We start from the raw sequence: 21474 nt of genomic DNA on the forward strand, positions 1-21474 counted from the left end.
TGGCAGTTTCGCGTGGGTGCAGGCGGCTAGCCTCTGCTCGGACACCGCGGCGCTCCTGCCCGCGCGGGGCAGTCCTCCGCCTGTCCCGAAGCAGCGCTGCCTGTCTTGCGCCGGCCGGCTCTCGGCTGACTGTGGGGCTGTCCTGAGGGGCTCCGGAAACTCCTGCGACGTCCAGAACACAGAAAATAGACTCATCACCTAATTCGACAGGGAGCCGGAGCGCTGCGGGGCCGCGCGCTGCCTGCCCCCGCTCCTCCCCACCCCCACCCCCACCCGTGCTCCAGCAGCCTCTCGGAGTCACACAGCAACCCCCCCCCCCCCCCCCCGCGGCAGACAAAGGGCCTGGGCAAACTCGCCGCCCGGCCTCCTTGCGCTCCGGGAGGCGGCGGCGGCGACTGCGGCGCTGGCGGCGGCTGCTGCGACCGCGGTGGATCGCGCAAGGAGGCGCGCGCGGGGCCGGGAGCGCGGTATGGGGAAGAGCCGCGAGATGCGCCTGACTCACGTCTGCTGCCTTCTCTACCAGCTGGGGGTCCTGTCGAATGGGATAGTTTCAGGTAAGTTCTTCCGTGACTTTGGACTTGTTTTCCACCTTCCCCCAGCGGAGACCGGGCACGCACGGGTCGGCAGGGCTGGCGCAGCTGTGCGCCGTGAGCAGGGCTCCACGGGAAGCAATAAAAACCGGCGTGCGGTTGCGGGTGAGAGGGTCACGCTCCTGACCGAAGCGCACTTCTCGCGGCCTCATTTCAACAACGTGGAATGCTTAGTTTTTCTCTCACGAGAGTAATAAGATTTGCAAAGGTACGTTTACAGCACCTGGAGGAAAATTGGGACGTAAAGAAATTGATAGCTCTGCCTTGCTCTGGCAGATACTTAAGGAAATCATTTAATTGTGCTGGAGTCTTTGCACCGGTTTTCTTTTCTACAGCTAAGTGCTGTCACCAAACTTTGCAGCCCCACTCTTCCCCTCCCCCTGCCCCGATAATCATACTTTTATTTTGAAAGTGCTGGGGTCTGTAATCTGATCGCTAGGCTTCAGGGGTTGCGAGAGTTTCAGGGGCTAGACGGGTGGTCTCCAGCGCGTTACCCGTGAGCCCTGTGTGCGGAGTGTGTGCCCGGGGACGCTTGTGCTACTGGAATCGCGGCACCTTAAGCCTCGCACTTCTCTGTCTGCCCCGCCCGCAGGGCTGCAGTTCGCCCCCGACCGCGAGGAGTGGGAAGTCGTGTTTCCTGCGCTCTGGCGCCGGGAGCCGGTGGACGCGGCCGGCGGCAGCGGGGGCAGCGCGGACCCAGGCTGGGTGCGCGGCGCCACGGGCGGCGGAGGCGCCCGAGTTCAGGCGGCCGGCAGCTCCCGCGAGGTGCGCTCCGTGGCCCCGGTGCCGCCCCAGGAGCCCGCGGAAGGCCGGTCAGAGCCCCGGCCCCGACCCCCGCCGCCGGGGGGCGAAGAAGACGAGGAGCTCGAATCGCAGGAGGTGCCGCGGGGATCCAGCGGGGCTGCCGCCCTGTCCCCGGGTGCCCCGGCCTCGTGGCAGCCGCCGCCCCCATCTCCCCCCCCGGCGCAGCAAGCAGAGCCGGACGGCGACGAGGTACTGCTGCGGATCCCGGCCTTCTCTCGGGACCTATACCTGCTGCTCCGGAGAGACGGCCGCTTCCTGGCGCCGCGCTTCGCGGTGGAACAGCGGCCGAGTCCGGGCCCGGGCCCCACGCGGGCAACAGCCGCCCCGCGCCCTCCGGCGCCACCCGACGCCTCCTGCTTCTACACCGGGGCTGTGCTGCGGCACCCTGGCTCGCTGGCCTCTTTCAGCACCTGCGGAGGTGGCCTGGTAAGCGCCTTTCCTTCCCCAGCTCTCCTCTTCCCCCTGCCACTCCTCCCTCTCCCCCTCGTAGACCAGTCTGATTTGCCTGCACCTCATCCCCTTACGAAGTGCACCCTGACCTTGGCCCTAGTCTGCACCCCCTGCACGGAGTCTCTACCGTGTACTTCCCATACAACATTTCCAGGGCAGTGAATCTGAAGGCTAATTGTTTGGATTAATAGCCTTCTGCTAGATGGTCATAAGTTTCTTCATAACACTGGGTAAAACTGTCTCCTTGCAATTCTTTCCACTGGTTTTATTTCTGCTTTTCAAAATAAGCCCACCACGTGGTGTCTTTTAGGAGACTGGAAGACAACCAGTCTGCTCACTGCTGAATCTCCTCCTTGTTTGCCCCTCACCCCCAGTTTCTCATCTATTATCTCATAGTTTTTTTCATGTCCCACTTCAAAGCTGTCAGAACAGTCCTCTAGGGAGTTACGTTCTGACAGCTGTCTGGAATTTAAACACATTCACGCTCACACGGGACACCTGTTCACTGTTCCTGTGAGAAACGAGGGGAGAAGGAGTTAACTCAAAGGCTGCGAGCAGTTGGCTAATGGATGACATGAGAATCCAGTCAGTACTTGAAGGGTTATGGTTCTATGATTTAACATTTCTTTTCTAAGGTTTACATTTTACTTGGCAAAAGTTTCTTTTCTTTTCTCCACTCCATGGAGGAAAATAGCAGGGATGAGAGCCTGGCTAAGAGGCATGTTGGAGCTAGAAAGTAAAAGCCATTTGCCCTGTCTGAATAATACAGATCATCATTCCATTTCCCCCCCTGTCTTTTGACCCAGGGTTTGGGATAATTGTTGCCTCCTGTAAGTTGACCTTTACTTTGTGGTAAAGTATACATAACATAAAACTTACAATTTTGACCATTTTTATGTCCAGTCAGTGGTGTTAAGTACATTCACATTGTTGTGTAGCCATCAGCACTGTGGACTTTACTGTTGGTTTAAGGCAAAACCCACAAAGTATTGTAAACACGCACGTGATTTGTGGCTTCATTTTGATATTCCAAGTGAGCCATTGATGAAATCCACAAGGACTTCTCTGAAAGCAACCTGCTCATTTGGAGAAAAATCCAATAGTAATGGACAGCAGAAAATATCAGCACAATCAAAGGCACCCAAAGCCATGAAATGGAAAAAGATGGTTAAAAATCCAAACAAAATGAAACTGGAAATTTTTACCTATACCCTTCTGAGATACCACAGTCAAATGATGTAAAGTGCCACACAGGACTGTATTTTACCAGATGCTCATAATGATGAATATTCAAATATGGTCATTTTTAGCCATGAGTGGAAAAAAATGGCATGGAAAAATTACATGAAAAGCTTTTAAAAATATTTTTTGTGGAGCGGATGTTTGAACACTTCACTGGGGGAAACATTTTGTGGGGATTTCATTGTCCACCGGTTTTTGGCCGGAGATTAAATAATTACATATAGAAAGTTCCTGGTGCGGTAGAAGCAATAGGGGATAAAGCATTTCACTGTGTTGAAATGTGGGCTTTTGGTCAGATTTTCCAAATGAGCTCTGCCTTCTCTCCATACTTAAAGGAGCAAAGTTAGAATTATGAGTAGGTTTTTCATAGACTGAATAGGAGTTTGACATACCTCCCTGTTTATCATGTTGGACTTTTACTCACTTTTCCTATTAGCCACATATGTATGTGTTCTGAACTGGGAAGTCTTTGTTGTTGAAGAAAACTGACATTGCTAGCAATACAGTGTAGCAGTCAGACTTTGAGTAAAAAGTTAGGCAAATAGCCAAGAAGGTTGGGTTTGTTACTCCAGACTCTGTCATGCCAGCCCTTTCCCTTATGAGGGTGGATTAGGAAAGGGAAAGCATAATTTGTTATCTGAGCTCTGACATTGGCCTGTTCCCTACTGATTGACAAGTCCCTTTCCTCTCTGGGATCTAGTTTTCATAAGTAAAATGAGAGAATCTGATGACTTAATTAAAATTGGATGATAGAATGAAAATTTTGTTGCATGCTAAATATATTCTAGAGCCTGCACTAGGGGCTCACAGATTAGAAGCACATCATATACAAGTAGATACGACACAGGTGGTCATGAAACAGTGACTTAGCAGCATGTTAAATCAGATGTTATGCCTGAGGTTAAACCACGCTTGGGGAGTTGGGGAAGGCTTCCCAAGGCAGAGTTTCAGTGGATTTTGAAGCATGGGGAGCCTTTCTCCAGGCAGGAAAGGGCTGGCAGTGTTACAGATAGAAGGAAGAGACTGAGTGGAGATGAGAAAATGCAGAGCCTAACAAGCGAATGAAAAAAAAAGTTTCTTCCGACGAGGCCAGAAGGTGCAATAAGGGGAAGTGATCCTAAACTGTCTGGTGAGATCAGACCTCAAAAGCCTTGTCTGCCTGAGTACAGGCTTTTTCTCTTTAACTGTTGATTATCGAAAGATTGCATTCTTGTTTTTCTCTATTTAAATTCTGTGATCCAGTAATTCTAATGTGAGGCATCATGATGTCTTTATATGAAGGTGCATTCTTTATAAATGCAACTCCTTTAGTTTGCAACAGTTTTTTCTTCTCAGTAAAAGCTTTCTGACTGTCAGATGCACAGGAAAGAGTAGATTACAAAGTACACCTTCCCTTCCCCTCTCTCAGTAGCAAGTTTTACCCACTTGTGCCTGAACTCCTCAACACCTTTTGAATTATTACATATTTGAAAGGTTCTAAATGTCTCTACCAAAGGAAATAGATAACAGTTATCAAGTATTGCAAAGCGGTGAACATTTGTTAAGACTGGCCAATTCATTCTCCAGATATCAATCTAACTTGTGCTATAAAGGGAAAAGTGATTGAATGGAGATTTTGGTTACAGGTTCCAGTGTTGCCTCTTCAAAGTACTTAATCTTTCTGGATCTTATTTCCCTTATTTGTAAAATGCACAAATTGTATTTGTATGTCTAGCAATTAATGTATGAAGTGTTCTTACTATTTTCCCTTATTAGTCTCTAATACTGAAAAATAATTGAGATCTAATGGGCACATAAGTAATATTAAGTAATTAAGCATTTATTGAACGACTCCTTTGAGCAAGGCATTTTGTAAGTACAGAGAACACAGAAAGGAGATGAGAAAGCCTTGGTATGTTTCAAGGAGTTCCCAACCTGGCTTGCCAGTCACAGATATAAATAGGGAAATAAAGTAGGTTGTGTTACATACAGATGTAGGAATGTCCCAAGTGCTATGATGATACTCTCTTGTTCATCTCTTCACTTCCAGAACATGGTAAGATATCTAGTTTTTAGTAGGCATCCAGTAAAAATCACTGAATAGAATATTACACATATAGTACGTTATTCTGATTTAAATAGTAATCTCTAAAAAATTAAAGTACAAAAAGCAACAAATTAAATTTCACGAAAGAGTGAAACAATCATGTTTGCTCAAAATTAACACTTTTTTAACAAAAGCACACCTAAGCACTGGGCCAAGATAAACTACATCAGTACATTCCTTGCCTGTGATTCTCTTTAGATTGATGATTACTGGCTATCAGTAATATTTAGATTACTTTTCCAGGATGATAAAGAGTAACTACTAAGACTTACTTAAACTTAGAGTTTTATAAATTTAGAGTTTTATATAGTAGTTATGCTGATTAGCTCTTCATGCAAAATCTGCAGCCTTGTGTAAATTCCATTTTTTGTTTTTTGTTTTTTTCAATTTACTCCCTTATGCGAATCAAAGTATTTGGTACCATGGGAAGTTTTGAACACTTAAGTATTTGGAGGCATCCCTTTTGGGGATGGAAATAGGAGAGGAGGGTATGAAGACAGGGAAAAGGTAGTACATACCTAGGAGAACTGGAGTAGAAGTGGAGTCAACATCCAAATGAAAAAAAATTGCAGAATAACGTCACACATCCAGCTGCTTTGTTCAAGCCAAATCTTAGGAATGACAGAAAAGATATTCTAAATAAATCTAAAGCAGTATTCTAAAAGAATGCCATCAGTACATCCGACATTTTGAGTATCTTCTGAAAGACTGCAAACAGATTGGATTGGATTAATGGAAAACATATAGATATTAGAGAATATGTGTGAATGCAGGCAGCTATGGCAGAGGTGCTACTGCACTTGCAAAGAAAGAGAGGGCCATGAGCACAAGGGGCCCTTGAATAACAGCACTATTGGTTTTGTCTGCTGTCCAGTTGTGCCAGGTAGCAGAGGCCAAATGTGTGTCCCTAGGCAAGAGCGGAGAGAATAGTAGTAGAGCTTTCCCGGACGTGTGGGTGACACCAGAGGATAGAGAGTCTCCACTCTCAAAAGTTGAGCCATTGACTTCCTGCATGCAGTAGATGGCCCTACTTGTCCCTCCAAATAACTAGAGGAGAGCTGGTCACAACAGATAGGTGAGTAGGAAACCAACAAAAAGAGATGAGCTGACACCTAAGAATATCACACTGTTAAGAAAACAAACCATATAAAAGAGAGTCATCAAATTGGTTGATTAAAACCATGAAGCAAAAATCTTACTAAATAGAATACTTTAACTGAAAAATAAGAGTAGATATATATTCGTGGAAAAAACCAGGACAGCTGCTGTCTGTAAAGAAATGATTAGATACGGGCTTCCCTGGTGGCGCAGTGGTTGAGAGTCCACCTGCCGAAGCAGGGGACACAGGTTCGTGCCCCGGTCCGGGAAGATCCCACATGCCGCGGAGCGGCTGGGCCCGTGAGCCATGGCTGCTGAGCCTGCGCGTCCGGAGCCTGTGCTCCGCAACGGGAGAGGCCACAACGGTGAGAGGCCCGCATATGGCAAAAAAAAAACCATTAGATACAATGGAACTCACATTATATGATTATTAGAATTAAAAACTCCATAGATGAACTGGTAAGTAAATTTGTGACCTAGAAGGCAAACCCAGAAATTGTCCCAGAATAGAACATAAAGGACAAATGGATGCAAAATACGAAAGAAAATTTGTGAGCCATGAATCATAGATTTAGATGGTCCAAATTTCTTTTTTTTTTTTTACATCTTTATTGGAGTATAATTGCTTTACAATGGTGTGTTAGTTTCTGCTTTATAACAAAGTGAATCAGTTATACATATACATATGTTCCCATATCTCTTCCCTCTTGCGTCTCCCTCCCTCCCACCCTCCCTATCCCACCCCTCTAGGCCAAATTTCTTTAATGGGAGTTAATTTAAAAAAATAAGTTAAAGGAGAGAGTTTTAAAAATGCATGCAAATGAACCCTAAACATTTGATTCTATATACGTCACCAAAATATACATTCATTAGCCAAGCTTTGGATGTGAGGCCAGATACTACGCCTTTGAGTGTAGGTCAGATAACTGGTGCTCCTGGTGAGCCTTACTCACGATGCACCAAGACCAATTTCCAATATAGGTTTCTGTATTTGGAATAAAATTTAAAAGACAAATGCAAGGCAATTTATGTGTAGAATCCTGGACTTTTAAAACTTTCAAATCTTGTACAGTTTCATCCCAAATAAAATTGCAGCACTTTTTGTTTTTAGCAACTTAATCTTTCTCAGGGTTTTCCAAAGTTTTCATAGAAACAAAGACATCTTTTGCACTCATATTTCACTTGCATTAATATTTAGGTTTGATTAAATTATGTAATTACAAAATGTTGTGAACATATGTTCAAGCAAATACAGCTGATTCTTGGTGAACATACAGGCTGACTGGTGGAAGTAATTGTTTGCAACAAGACAAGAGAGGAATCTAAGCTCAGTGAGCGTTGGGCATACTGCATGCCTCAGTGATCATGTTTTCTGGACGGTGTGGAGAGTGTTATTTAATTCAGTAATTTGAGATGAATTGGTTGATGGAACTGGTGTTGGTTAGGTAGAGGTTAAAGAGAATTTTTTTGTATCAGAATCAAATTTGCCCCATAAATAAAGGAAGACACACGTCTTCAGACTGAAAGACCAACCACTAAACAGAGAGTAGCATAAGGAAAGAGAGACCCAAACCTAGACTCATTGTGGCAGAATCTTAGAAAATCAAAGATAAAGAGAAAATCCTACATGTTTAATAAAGGGAAGATGATCTACAATAAGATGAGTGTCAGATTGATGTTAGAGATTGAATCAGTAATACCAGATGCTAGGGGGTCATGAGTTGATAGCCTCAGATTTCTGATGAAATGTGATTTTGAATCCTAGATTCAGCCAAATTACCATTCAGACCTAAAGGCAGAATGAAATCATTTTCAAAATTACAAGGACTCAGACTTTACCACACAGAACCTCCAAAAAGTTATGCAATGAAAATCTTCCTTCAGCAGCCTTTCCCCAGTTATTGCTCAGTATCCCTTCCTAGAGGTGGCCAGGGTTATTAGTTTCTAGCGGGTGAGCTAGAGGTAATTGACACATAAACAAATAAAATGCATTAAGAGCTTTTAAAAGCCACATTATTTACACACACACACACACACACACACACACACACACGCACACACTGATGTGTGAGATTATCACATAATGAGTGTCTAAAGAGAATCCCCTTTCTGTTTTGGTACTTCCATTTTATCTGATTGCAAAAATGTGGCATAATTTCCTTAATCAGTTTGGTGTGGATGTACGTTTAATGGATTCCAGTATTTTCCTTTTATGAACAGTGCTAAATGAATAAGACTCTGTAGATATGTCGTTCTGCCTATGTCATGCCCTTGTCAAAGGGCAAATGTATTGGTAATTTGGGGGCAATATTGCCTGATTGTACCCCATGGAGGTATGCCACTTTACACTCTCAGGGCAGCAGAGAAACAGAGTACGTCTTTCAGCTATGCTGTCACCAATATAGGTATTAGTAAAAATTTTGATCTTTGTAAAATCTAATGGGCAAGAAATGTTATCTCAAAGTAGTTTTAATTTACATTTTTTTCATATTAATGGTGAGACTGACCATCTTTTCATATTTTTATTCTCATTTCCTTTCCTGTAAACTTTCTGTTCATTTCTTTTACTCATTTTTCTATTAGGTGTTTGGTCTTTTTCATTTCTAATTCCAGTGCTCTTTTTCTATGAGTATATTATTTATTTATTTTTAATTTAAATAAGTAAATTAATTTATTTTTTGGCTGCGTTGGGTCTTTGTTGCTGCGCGCAGGCTTTCTCTAGTTGCGGTGAACGGGGGCTACTCTTCGTTGCCGTGCGCGGGCTTCTCATTGTGGTGACTTTTCTTCTTGCGGAGCACAGGCTCTAGGTGCACGGGCTTCAGTAGTTGTGGCTCAAGAGCTCAAGAGTGCAGTCTCAGTAGTTGTGGTGCACGGGCTTAGTTGCTCCACGGCATGTGGGATCTTCTCGGACCAGGGCTTGAACCCGTGTCCCCTGCATTGGCAGACAGATTCTTAACCACCGCGCCACCAGGGAAGTCCCTTTCTATGAGTATTTTAAAAAGATAAATGTTAATAACAAAATAATACAAGCTGAGTATAGAGTTTAGAAAATACATAAAATAAGTCATCTGTAATCTTAACATCCATAGATAAGCACTGTTAACTTTCTTGTGGATATGCTGTAAAGGAAATATAAATACCGAATAAACATTCACAGTTTTTTCAAATGTATTAGGAAACTAGGGAAAAATTTTTCTCAATCATCACTTTTGGTTCATAGATTGGCACAGATTGCAGATTAATAGTATCTGGTGGGCACGCTTGGGGAACACTTAACCTTATACATTGTAGGGGAGTAAATTGGGTAGAGCCTCTTGTGTGGTATGTATTTAAATTTTAAACATGCTTAGTTTTCAGCAATTCTGCTTGTAGGTATCAATATTAGAGGAATATTCACATAAGAGCAAAAGATTTATGTATAAGCCTATTCATCGCAGCATTGTTTTCAAGAGCAGAGCACTCTAAAAGTTCATCAGTAGTGAGCTAGTTACATCTATATACTGTGCCGAATACCCAGAGAACAAAACGGTAAATAGTTCTTGCTTCAAGGTCCTTACAGTTTTTAAGGAAACTTCTCTTTGCCTCAACTTGTCCTACCTGTCTTTTTCACGGTACTATTAAGTGTTCAGTGTTTCCTTATCAACTTTAAGTGCACATCTCCTTAAACCATCCATGGTTTTCCTTTTTAAAAGTTAGAACGGCATGAATGATTTTGTTCCCGCTGACAGTGACACATGGAAGATGTTTCTGTACTTAGAGTGGCCAATATGCAGACACTCCAGTCTTTTTCTAAGGGAGTGATATAGTGAATTCTAGTAAAAAGAATCATTGTGCTGATGGAAAAAGCGATATTATACATTAAAAGTTAATAACCCCTTTAATCATGTGTTAATCTGTGTCTTAGTGTCCTGAGAGGCTTCAGGCATGGACCAATTTTGTGAGAAGAAATTTTGTTTATTTAATAATATTTATTAGATAATATTTAATATTAATATATACTTATTTGAAGTTTATTAGGTGAATCATAAAAATAGTATACCTTTTTAAATTCAGGAAATTCTGTATAGCAGTCTTAAAACATTTTTTATGCAGTACTAAAACAGAGCACATTTTTATTGAGTTCATGTACAATTGAATGTTTCTGCTTAATTACAATTACATTTTTACCCAGATGGTTTTATGGCTTTGTGTTTGCAAAATAAAGAATAATCAGAGGAGTTCCAGGTTCCTGATAGATGGGAATTGTATTGAGTTAGGGAAGTAATTGACGTATTTTAAAGCACCGAGAGAACCAGTAGTCCCCCTTGGATTATGATTTGTTGGTGGGGGGTGAGGTGGGTGGATGGGGGGTGTTCCTGAAGGGAAATTTTAAGGTTCCCACAACCAAGTGAGGACCATAATTTGATGCAGAGTGCACTTAGGGTGCAGCCATAGTGAGCACATCATCTTGTCTCCATCTCATCTTTATTCTAATGCCAAGCCCTAGACTGAGAGAAGTGAGAAAGTGGGAACTCAGCCATTTCAATGCTAACCAGATATTCGTACAGGATTTTTGCATGGTGGTGTTAAGAAGGCCCTTGGGGATTAGAAAGTTTAGTACTTGCCTTTTCCAGCTGATTTCATTTCATAATGAACATCCATATATTTTCAATACATTATTAACTGCTTAGGCTTTAACGCAGATGATCAGGGAATGGAGCTGATGAGCCAGTTTCAGCATTATTTAAACAGCTCCTGCCTTCGTATTGCTTTCCAATTAAACTTATCAGACCTAAACCTTTTTTTTTCCTTCACAAGCATATGAAGCTGTTTGGCCCCAGATTTTTCCTCTTCCCTCTGCCTGGCTTCACCTAAAATATATGACCACTTTCTGCAGTGAACCCACACCATCGGCTTTTAGATCATGCTTCTTGATGCCCTGTTTCTTAAAGTCTGGTGTGCAAGCACCTGTATCAAAATCACGGCAGTGGGGGTGAGGTAGTGGGAGCTGGGAATTCTCCATTTAAAATGAGAATCCCAGATTGAGCCTCAAAACTAAGAAGTGTATTTCAAAAGAATCCAACGTAATTCCTGTGCAGGCTCAGATTTGAGGGCAGCCACTCTAGTGGCTCGGAAAACTCCAGAGCTCAGGATCTTTAAGGACTGGATTTGCATCCATCAAACTTCATATCCTATGTGTCTTGAATGAATTTTAATACTGTCTTTCAGCTCCAACTATACTAAACTTGGATACCTCCTGTCCTTACCTTTAACATCTTTCCAGGAACCCACTCAGATGCCATTGAGCTAGCAAGGATTTTATGAATTTCAATTATTCAACAGGCTATAAATGTGAACTAGTTGGGAGATGATATAATGGGACCTTAATGCCAGTATGAATGTTTTCCTACTCTTTAGGTGAAAAAGTATACAAAAGTCGAAACTTGCTTCCCATTCTAGAATTTGGAAGTAAATAGAGATGAATTATTTCAAATTGTCATCAACAGTTTTATGGGTAATATAGCAGGAGACTTACTCCAGCTGTTTCATGATAGTTACTGTAGTAAAATAAAATTTATCAGAAATAAAGGAAGAAACATACCTTCAGATTGTAAAGGGCCTACCATACCACCAAGTTTAGATGTGGCTAAGTGAAGACTGAGGCACATTGTAGAGGCATATTAGAAAATAAGTGAGAAAATTAGAAACTCTTTGTGAGAGATTATCTACACTGGAATGGCAGAGCAGTGTGGTCAGGTTAAGAGGACTTTGGAGATGCATGAGAATTAAATGGTGAGCTATCTCAAATGGCAGAAATAACCTAACACGGCTTATCTGCTCATTCATATTGCAAGAATTTGGATGTTAAGAGTCCTGTAAAACTCATTAGGATTAACAGTCAAAAAACATTAACATGCTAAGAGGAGTGGCCAGGCAGATAATTATATCAGCTAATCTGATTAGTGCAAATTGTCTATCTCCATTATAATTTGGATTTGAATGCACGTAGTGGCAACTAAAATGTGATAGGTACATTTCCATTATAAAAGTATTATATTACCAGCAAATATTTTAGTGTGCCCAGTTCATAGATAAGCAGTTCATTTATTGACAGAGGAACTTATGTATAGATAGCATAGGGTCTTCACAGTGTTGACTGGTTGTGTGCTTACGGATAAATAGAACTTCAGCAGTTTATTACAACAAAATAGAAAGTCTGAGTAATTTATTGTGGAAATAACAATTATGTGTACACATACTTAGCAAAGTATGAGTAATTCATTGTGGAAATATCTGTCTTTTAAAATTTAATTATTTGGTGCTCCATTTTGTTTACTAACGTGGATAATTCCTGTGTCTCTGTAGATCTGCAGTTAGAATTTTGTCACTTCAAAATAGATGGTTCTAATTGTAATGTTTTAAAAGGCATTGAACTGGTATTTTACGGTGAAAGTTCCTACGTAGAAATTTTTCTAAGTAGAACCTAATTATTTCTCATTAGTAAGATAGATTCAAGAATATGTCAAGCTGATTTTTCTAGGGTAAATCATTTAAATCATTTAAAATGTGACAAATTGAAAAGGATACTGTGAATATTTTTCCCCCTAATGTCTTTTTTTCTGGTATGATTTACATACCATAAATTCACCCCAGTGTGCAATTCAATGATTTTTAGTACATTTACAGAACAGTGCAACCATCACCACAATTCAGTTTTAGAACATTTCCATCACCCCAAAGGGGTCCCTCACATCCATTTGCAATCATTCTGTTCCTATCCCCAGTCCCAGGCAACCATTCGTCAACCTTCTCTTTTTATAGATTTACCTTTACATTTCATGTAAATGAAATCATATAAAATTTGGTCTTTTGTGTCTGGCGTCTTAAACTTAGCATAATGTTTTTGAGGTTTGTCCATGTGGTAGCATGTACCAATAGTGCATTCTTTTTCTTGCTGAATAATAAGTCATTGTTTATTCATCCATCAGTTGATGGGCATTTGGATTGTTTCCACTTTTTTGCTGTTATGAATAATGCTAATATAAACATTTGTGTATAAGTCGTTGTGTAGATATATATTTTTATTCCTCTTGGGTAGATACCTAGGAGTGGAATTGCTAGGTGATATGGTAAATTTATGTTTAATATTTTAAGAAACTGCCAAATTCTTTTACAAAGTACTGCCAATTTACGTTCCCACCAGCAATTTATTAGGGTTCCAGTTTCTCTACATCCTCATCAACGCTTGTTATTGTCTCTTTTTGATTTAAACTATTTTTGTGGCTGTGCAGCAGTATTTCATTGTGGTTTGAATTTGCATTTCTTAATGACTATGTTGAGCATCTTTTCATGTCCCTTTTTATAGCCATTCATATATCATCTTTGGTGACATGTCTATTCATATCTTTTGCCTATTTTGAATTAGGCTTTTTGTCTTTCTGCTATTTAGTTTTAAGAGTTCTTTGTATACTCTGGATGTAAATCCTTTGTCAGACATAGGATTTGCTAATGTTTTCTTCTAGTCCAGAGGTTTCTGTTCCTTTTCCTGATGGTATCTTTCAAAGACAGTTTTTATAGATTTTGAAAAAATCCAATTTATTTTTTCCTTTTACGGAATGTGCTTTTGATGTAACTAAGAAGAACTCTGTCTAACTCAAAGTCACATAGACTTCCTCTTATGTTTTCTTCCATAATTTTGGTTATTACATTTAGGTCTGTGATGTATTTTGAGTTAGGTTTTTGTGTATGGTGTGAGATAAGGATTTGAATTAATCTCTTTGCATATGTATATCCAATTTTCTCTCAGCCCCTTTGCTAAAAAGACCATCCTTTCCTAATGAAATGCCATGGAACTTTTGTCAAAAGTCAACCATAAATATGAGTTTACTTTTTTACTATTAATGCTGTTTTTTAAATTTATATGTTTATCCTTATGTCAGTACAATACTGTCTTAGGAGGCTTTATAATATATTTTTTAATTGGGGAAATTCAACTTTGATTTCCTTTTTCAAAGCTTTGTTGACTATTCTGGATCCTTTGCATTTCTGTATAAGTTTTAGGACCAGATTGTCAGTATCTGTGAAGAATCAGCTGGGACTTTGATAGGAATTGTGATTAAAGATAAATTTTGGGAGAGTTTCTATCTTATAAACAATACAGAAGATTTTTGTGCTATCTGGAAATTATTATTACTAAAGCATTCATTAGGGGATATCTTTGAATACACTGTTGACTAATTGACAAAATTAGCTACTGATACCCCATATTATAGTGGACACGATTTATAATTCATAATCTATGAGAACAAGTATTCAAAGCCACTCATTTGGAGTTATACAAATAAAGTATACAAAATAGGAAGTTACAAAGATGTAGTGTCTTTGTAGGATTAGGACATGAATCCACATATCAGACTCTAATTTTTTTAAATGTTGTATTTATGAGCTTCTTTTATTTAAAAAATATTTTTCTTTTCCATTATGGTTTATCACAGGATATTGAATATAGTTCCCTGTACTGTTACAGTAGGACTTGTTGTTTATCCATTCTATATGTAATACTTTACATCTATTAATCTCAAACTCCCAATTTACCCCCACCCCCGCTATTACCCTAGGCAACCACAACTCTGTTCTCTATGCCTGTGAGTCTGTTTCTGTTTCATTAATAAGTCCATTTGTGTCATATTATAGGTTCCACATATAAGTTATATCATACGATATTTGTCTTTCTCTGACTGACTTCACTTAGTGTGATAATTTCTAAGTCCATCTATGTTGCTGCAAATGGCCTTATTCCATTCTTTTTTATGACTGAGTAGTATTCCATTGTAAATATACACCGCATCTTCTTTTTTAAAAATTTAATTTATTACTTTTTATACAGCAGATTCTTATATCTATTTTATACATATTAGTGTATACATGTCAATCCCAATCTCCCAGTTCATCCCACCCCCCCACCTCTTTCCCCCCTTGGTGTCCATACATTTGTTCACTACATCTGTGTCTCTATTTCTGCCTTGCAAAACGGTTCATCTGTACCATTTTTCTAGATTCCACATATATGCGTTAATATGTGATATTTGTTTTTCTCTTTCTGACTAACGTCACTCTGTATGACTGTCTCTAGGTCCATCCACATCTCTACAAGTGACCTGATTTCTTTCCTTTTTATGGCTGAGTAATATTCCACTGTGTATATGTGCCACATCTTCTTTATCCATTTATCTGTCGATGGGCATTTAGGTTGCTTCCATGACCTGGCTATTGTAAATAGTGCTGCAGTGAACATTGGGGTGCATGTGTCTTTTTGAATTGTTTTTCTCTGGGTATATGCCCAGTAGTGATATTGCTGGGTCGCATGGTAATTCTATTTTTAGTTTTCTAAGGAACCTCCATACTGTTCTCCATAGTGGCTGTATCAATTTACATTCCCACCAACAGTGCAACAGGGTTCTCTTTTCTCCACACTCTCCAGCATTTGTTGTTTGTAGACTTTCTGATGATGCCCATTCTAACTGGTGTGAGGTGATACCTCATTGTAGTTTTGATTTGCATTTCTCTAATAATTAGTGATGTTGGGCAGCTTTTCATGTGCCTCTTGGCCATCTGTATGTCTTCTTTGGAGAAATGTCTATTTAGGTCTTCTGCCCATTTTGTGATTGGGTTGTATGGTTTTTTAATATTGAGCTTCATGAGCTCTTTATATATTTTAGAGATTAATCCTTTGTTGATTCGTCTGCAAATATTTTCTCCCATTTGGAGGGTTGTCTTTTCATCTTGTTTATAGCTTCCTTTGCTGTGCAAAGGCTTTTAAGTTTCATTAGGTCTCATTTGTTTATTTTTGTTTCTATTTCCATTACTCTAGGAGTTGGGTCAAAAAAGATCTTGCTGTGATTTATGTCAAATAATATTCTTCCTATGTTTTCCTGTAAGAGTTTTATAGTGTCCAGTCTTAGATTTAAGTCTTTAATCCATATTGAGGTTTTTTTTGTGTATGGTGTTAGGAAGTGTTCTAATTTCATTCTTTTACATGTAGCTGTCCAGTTTTCTCAGCACCACTTATTAAAGAGGATATCTTTTCTCCATTGTATATCCTTGCCTCCTGTGTCATAGATTAGTTGATGCATGGGTTTATCTCTGGGCCTTCTGTCCTGTTCCATTGATCTATATTTCTGTTTTTGTGGCAGTACCATATTGTCTTGATTACTGTGGCTTTGTTGTGTAGTCTGAAGTCAGAGAGTCTGATTCCTCCAGCTCCATTTTTTTCCCCTCAAGACTGCTTTGGCTGCTCGAGGTCTTTTGTGTCTCCATGCAAATTTTAAGATTTTTTTGTTCTAGTTCTGTAAAAAATGCCATTGGTAGTTTGATAGGGATTGCATTAAATCTGTAGATTGTTTTGGGTAGTCTAGTCATTTTCACAATATTGATTCTTCCAATCCAAGAACATGGAATATCTCTCCATCTGTTTGTGTCATCTTTGATTTCTTTCATCAATGTCTTATAGTTTTCTGAGCACAGGTCTTTTACCTCCTTAGGTAGGTTTATTCCTAGGTATTTTATTCTTTTCGTTGCAGTGGTAAATGGGAGTGTTTCCTTAATTTCTCTTTCAGATTTTTCATCATTAGTGTATAGGAATGCAAGAGATTTCTGTGCATTAATTTTGTATCCTGCAACTTTACCAAATTCATTGATTAGCTCTAGTAGTTTTCTGGTGGCATCTTTAGGATGCTCTATGTATAGCTGGTTTCATGTGATCTGCAAACAGTGACAGTTTTACTTCTTCTTTTCCAATTTGTATTCTTTTTATTTATTTTTCTTCTCTGATATCCATGGCTAGGACTTCCAAAACTATGTTGAATAATAGTGGTGAGACTGGACATCCTTGTCTTGTTCCTGATCTCACAGGAAATGCTTTCAGTCTTTCACCATTGAGAATGATGTATGCTGTGGGTTTGTCCTATATGGCCTTTATTATATTGAGGTAGGTTCCCTCTATGCCCACTTTCTGGAAAGTTTTTATCATAAATGGGTGTTGAATTTTGTCACAATCTTTATCTGCATCTGTTGAGGTGATCATATAGTTGTTTTTCTTCAATTTATTAATATGATGTATCACATTGATTGAATTGCATATATTGAAGAATCCTTGCATCCCTGCGATAAATCCCACTTAATCATGGTGTGTGATCCTTTTAATGTGTTGTTGGATTCTGTTTGCTAGTATTTTGTTGAGGATTTTTGCATCTATATTCATCTGTGATATTGGTTAGTAATTTTCCTTTTTTGTAGTATCTTTGGTTTTGGTGTCAGGATGATGGTGGCCTCATAAAATGAGTTTGGGAGTGTTCATTCCTCTGCAAATTTTTGGAAGAGTTTGAGAAGTATGGGTGTTAGCTCTTCTCTAAATGTTTGATAGAATTTGCCTGTGAAGCCGTCTGGTCCTGGACTTTTTTGTTTATTGGAAGATTTTTAATCACAGTTTCAGTATCAGTGCTTGTGATTGGTCTGTTCATATTTTCTGTTTCTTCCTGGTTCAGTCTTGGAAGGTTGTACTTTTCTAAGAATTTGTCCATTTCTTCCAGGTTGACCATATTATTGGCGTAGAGTTGCTTGTAGTAGTCTCTTAGGATGCTTTGTATTTCTGTGGTGTCTGTTGTAACTTCTCCTTTTTCATGTCTAATTTTATTGATTTGAGTCCTCACCCTTTTTCTTGATGAGTCTGGCTAATGGTTTATCAATTTTGTTTATCTTCTCAAAGAACCAGCTTTTAGTTCTGTTGATCTTTGCTACTGTTTTCTTCATTTCTATTTCATTTATTTCTGCTCTGATCTTTATGATTTCTTTCCTTCTGCTAACTTTTGCTTTTGTTTGTTCTTCTTTCTCTAGTTCCTTTAGGTGTAAGGTTAGATTGTTTATTTGAGATTTTTCTTGTTTCTTGAGGTATTGCTATAAACTTCCCTCTAAGAACTGCTTTTGCTGCATCCCATACGTTTTGGAACGTCGTGTTTTGTCATTTGTCTCTAAGTATTTTTTGATTTCCTCTTTGATTTCTTCAGTGATCTCTTGGTTATTTAGTATCATATTGTTTAGCCTCCATGTGTTTGTGTTTTTTACGTTTTTCCCCCTGTAATTTATTTCTAATCTCATAGTGTTGTGGTCAGAAAAGATGCTTGATATGATTTCAATTTTCTTAAATTTACTGAGGCTTGAGATGTGACCCAAGATGTGATCTATCCTGGAAAATGTTCTGTGTGCCTTTGAGAAGAAAGTGTAATCTGTTTTCGGATGGAATGTCCAATAAATATGGATTAAATCTATCTTGTCTGTTGTGTCATTTAAAACTTGTGTTTCCTTATTAATATTCTGTCTGGATGATCTGTCCATTGGTGTAAGTGAGGTGTTAAAGTCCCTCACTATTATTGTGTTACTGTCGATTTCTTCTTTTATAGCTGTTAGCATTTGCCTTATGTATTTAGGTGGTCCTATGTTGGGTCCATAAATATTTACAGTTGTTATATCTTCTTCTTGGATTGATCCCTTGACCATTATGTAGGGTCCTTCTTTGTCTCTTGTAATAGTATTTATTTTAAAGTCTATTTTGTCTGATATGAGAATTGCTACTCCAGCTTTCTTTTGATTTCCATTTGCATGGCATACCTTTTTCCATCCCCTCACTTTCAGTTTGTATGTGTCCCTAGGTCTGAAATGAGTCTCTTGTATACAGCATATACATGGTTCTTATTTTTGTATCCATTAAGTGAACCTGTGTCATTTGGTAGGAGTATTTAATCCATTCACATTTAAGGTAATTATCAATATGTATGTTCCTATTACCATTTTCTCAATTGTTTTGTTTTTGTTTTTGTAGGTCCTTTTCTTGTGTTTCCCACTTAGAGAAGTCCCTTTAGCATTTGTTGTAGAGCAGGTTTGGTGGTGCTGAATTCTCTTAGCTTTTGCTTGTTTGTAAAGCTTTTGATTTCTTCATCGAATCTGAGTGATATACTTGCCAGTTAGAGTAATCTTGGTTGTAGGTTTTTCCCTTTCATCACTTTGAATATATCGTGCCACTCCCACCTGGCTTTTAGAGTTTCTGCTGAGAAATCAGCTGTTAACCTTATGGGAATTCTCTTATATGTTATTTGTCATTTTTCCCTTGTTGCTTTTAATAATTTTTCTTTGTCTTTAATTTTTGTCAATTTGATTACTATGTGTCTTGGGTGTTTCTCCTTGGGTTTATCCTGCCTGGGACTTTCTGTGCTTCCTGGCCTTGATCGTCTATTTCCTTCCCATGTTAGGGATGTTTTCACTATAATCAAAATATTTTCTTGGGTCCTTTCTCTCTCTCTTCTCCTTCTGGGATCCCTATAATGCTAATGTTAGTACATTTAACGTTGTCTCAGAGGTCTCTTAGGCTGTCTTCATTTCTTTTCATTCTTTTTTCTTTATTCTGTTCTGCAGCACTGATTTCCACCATTCTGTCTTCCAGGTCACTTATCCGTTCTTTTGCCTCAGTTATTCTGCTATTGATTCCTTCTAGTGTATTTTTCATTTCAGTTATTGTATTATTCATTTCTGTTTGTTTGTTCTCTAATTCTTCTAGGTCTTTGTTAAACATTTCTTGCATCTTCTCGATGTTTGCCTCCATTCTTTTGCCGAGGTCCTGAATCATCTTCTCTATCCTTATTCTGAATTCTTTTTCTGGAAGATTGCCTGTCTCCACTTCATTTAGTTGTTTTTCTGAGGTTTTATCTTGTTCCATCATCTGGTACGTAGTCCTCTGCCTTTCATTTTACCTGTCTTTCTGTGAGTGTGGTTTTCGTTCCACGGGTTGCAGGATTGTAGTTCTTGCTTCTGCTCTCTGCCTTCTGGTGGATGAGGTTATCTCTACATCACATCTTCTTTATCTATTCCTCTGTCAATAGACATTTAAGTTGCTGCCATGTCTTGGCTCTTGTAAATAGTGCTGCTGTGAACACTGGGGTGCGTGTATCTTTTTGAATTAATTTTTTGTCCAGATGTATGCCCAGGAGTGGGATTGCTGGATCATATGGTAACTCTATTTTTAGTTTTTTGAGGAGTGTCTATACCATTTTCCATGGTGGCTGCACCAATTTACATTCCTGCAAACAATGTAGGAGGATTCCCTTTCTCTCTACACCCTCTTCAGCGTTTATTTGTAGACTTTTTAATGATGGCCAATCTGACCAGTGTGAGGTGCTACCTCATTGTAGTTTTGACTTGCATCTCTAATAATTAGCGATGTTGAGCATCTTTTCATTGTGTTTTGGCCATGTGTACATCTTTTTTGGAAGAATGTCTATTTAGGTCTTCTGCCCATTTTTCCATTGGGTTTGTTTTTTTGGTATTGAGTTATATGAGCTGTTTGTATATTTTGGAAATTAAGCCCTTGTTAGTTATATTGTTTGCAAATATTTTCTCCCAGTCCATAAGTTGTCTTTTCAGTTTGTTGATGTTTTCCTTTGCTGTGCCAAAGCTTAGAAGTTTGATTAGGTCCCATTTGTTTATTTTTGCTTTTATTTCTATTGCCTTTGGAGGCTAACCTAAGAAAACATTGGTACTATTTATGTCAGAGAATGTTTTGCCTGTGTTCTCTTCTAGGAGTTGTTGTTGTTGTTGTTGTTGTTGCTGTATGTGGGCCTCTCACTGCTGTGGCCTCTCCCATTGCGGAGCACAGGCCCGGGACGCGCAGGCCCAGTGGCCATGGCTCACGGGCCCAGCTGCTCTGCGGCACGTGGGATCTTCCCAGACCGGGGTGTGAACTCGAGTCCCCCGCACCAGCAGGCGGACTCCCAACCACTGCGCCACCAGGGAAGCCCTGTTCTAGGAGTTTTATGGTGTCATGTCTTATATTTACATCTTTAAGTCATTTTGAGTTTATTTTTGTGTATGGTGTGAGGGTGTCAGACTCTAGTATTGTTTCATATATCCCACTGCTGTGAAAAAGACCAAAGTTGTTAGGTTCAGGGTTCAAATCAAGTAAACAAATAAATACAAACAAAGAAAATCCAAATCAACCTTTTTAGGAAGTAGATTTTAGTCATGGACTTTCGGAGTTATTCTGTAAATGTAAACCTGTATACAAATTATTGTGAGTGTTTATTTAAACAGAGCCAAGAATTGTAAAATTGTACCTTTTATGCTTAATATCTCTATTTTTATTTTTATATTTTTTATTGAAGTATAGTTGATTTACAGTGC

The 21474-nt window shown here is 39.4% G+C and overlaps 1 protein-coding gene across 1 annotated transcript in view; it reads left to right on the forward strand.

Annotated features, from left to right (window-relative positions):
- Positions 1-454: 454 nt before the first annotated feature.
- Positions 455-21474, forward strand: part of ADAMTS19 (ADAM metallopeptidase with thrombospondin type 1 motif 19) — a 280168-nt gene continuing 259148 nt past the window's right edge. The window contains exons 1-2 of the mRNA XM_079916812.1: positions 455-554; positions 1183-1820. Coding sequence (XP_079772938.1) covers positions 470-554; positions 1183-1820 — 723 coding nt within the window. The 5' untranslated portion in view covers positions 455-469. The remainder of the gene's footprint in view (positions 555-1182; positions 1821-21474) is intronic.

The sequence above is a fragment of the Stenella coeruleoalba genome (genome assembly GCF_951394435.1).
Source record: "Stenella coeruleoalba genome assembly, chromosome: 3".
In the NCBI taxonomy this organism is placed as follows: Eukaryota; Metazoa; Chordata; class Mammalia; order Artiodactyla; family Delphinidae; genus Stenella; species Stenella coeruleoalba.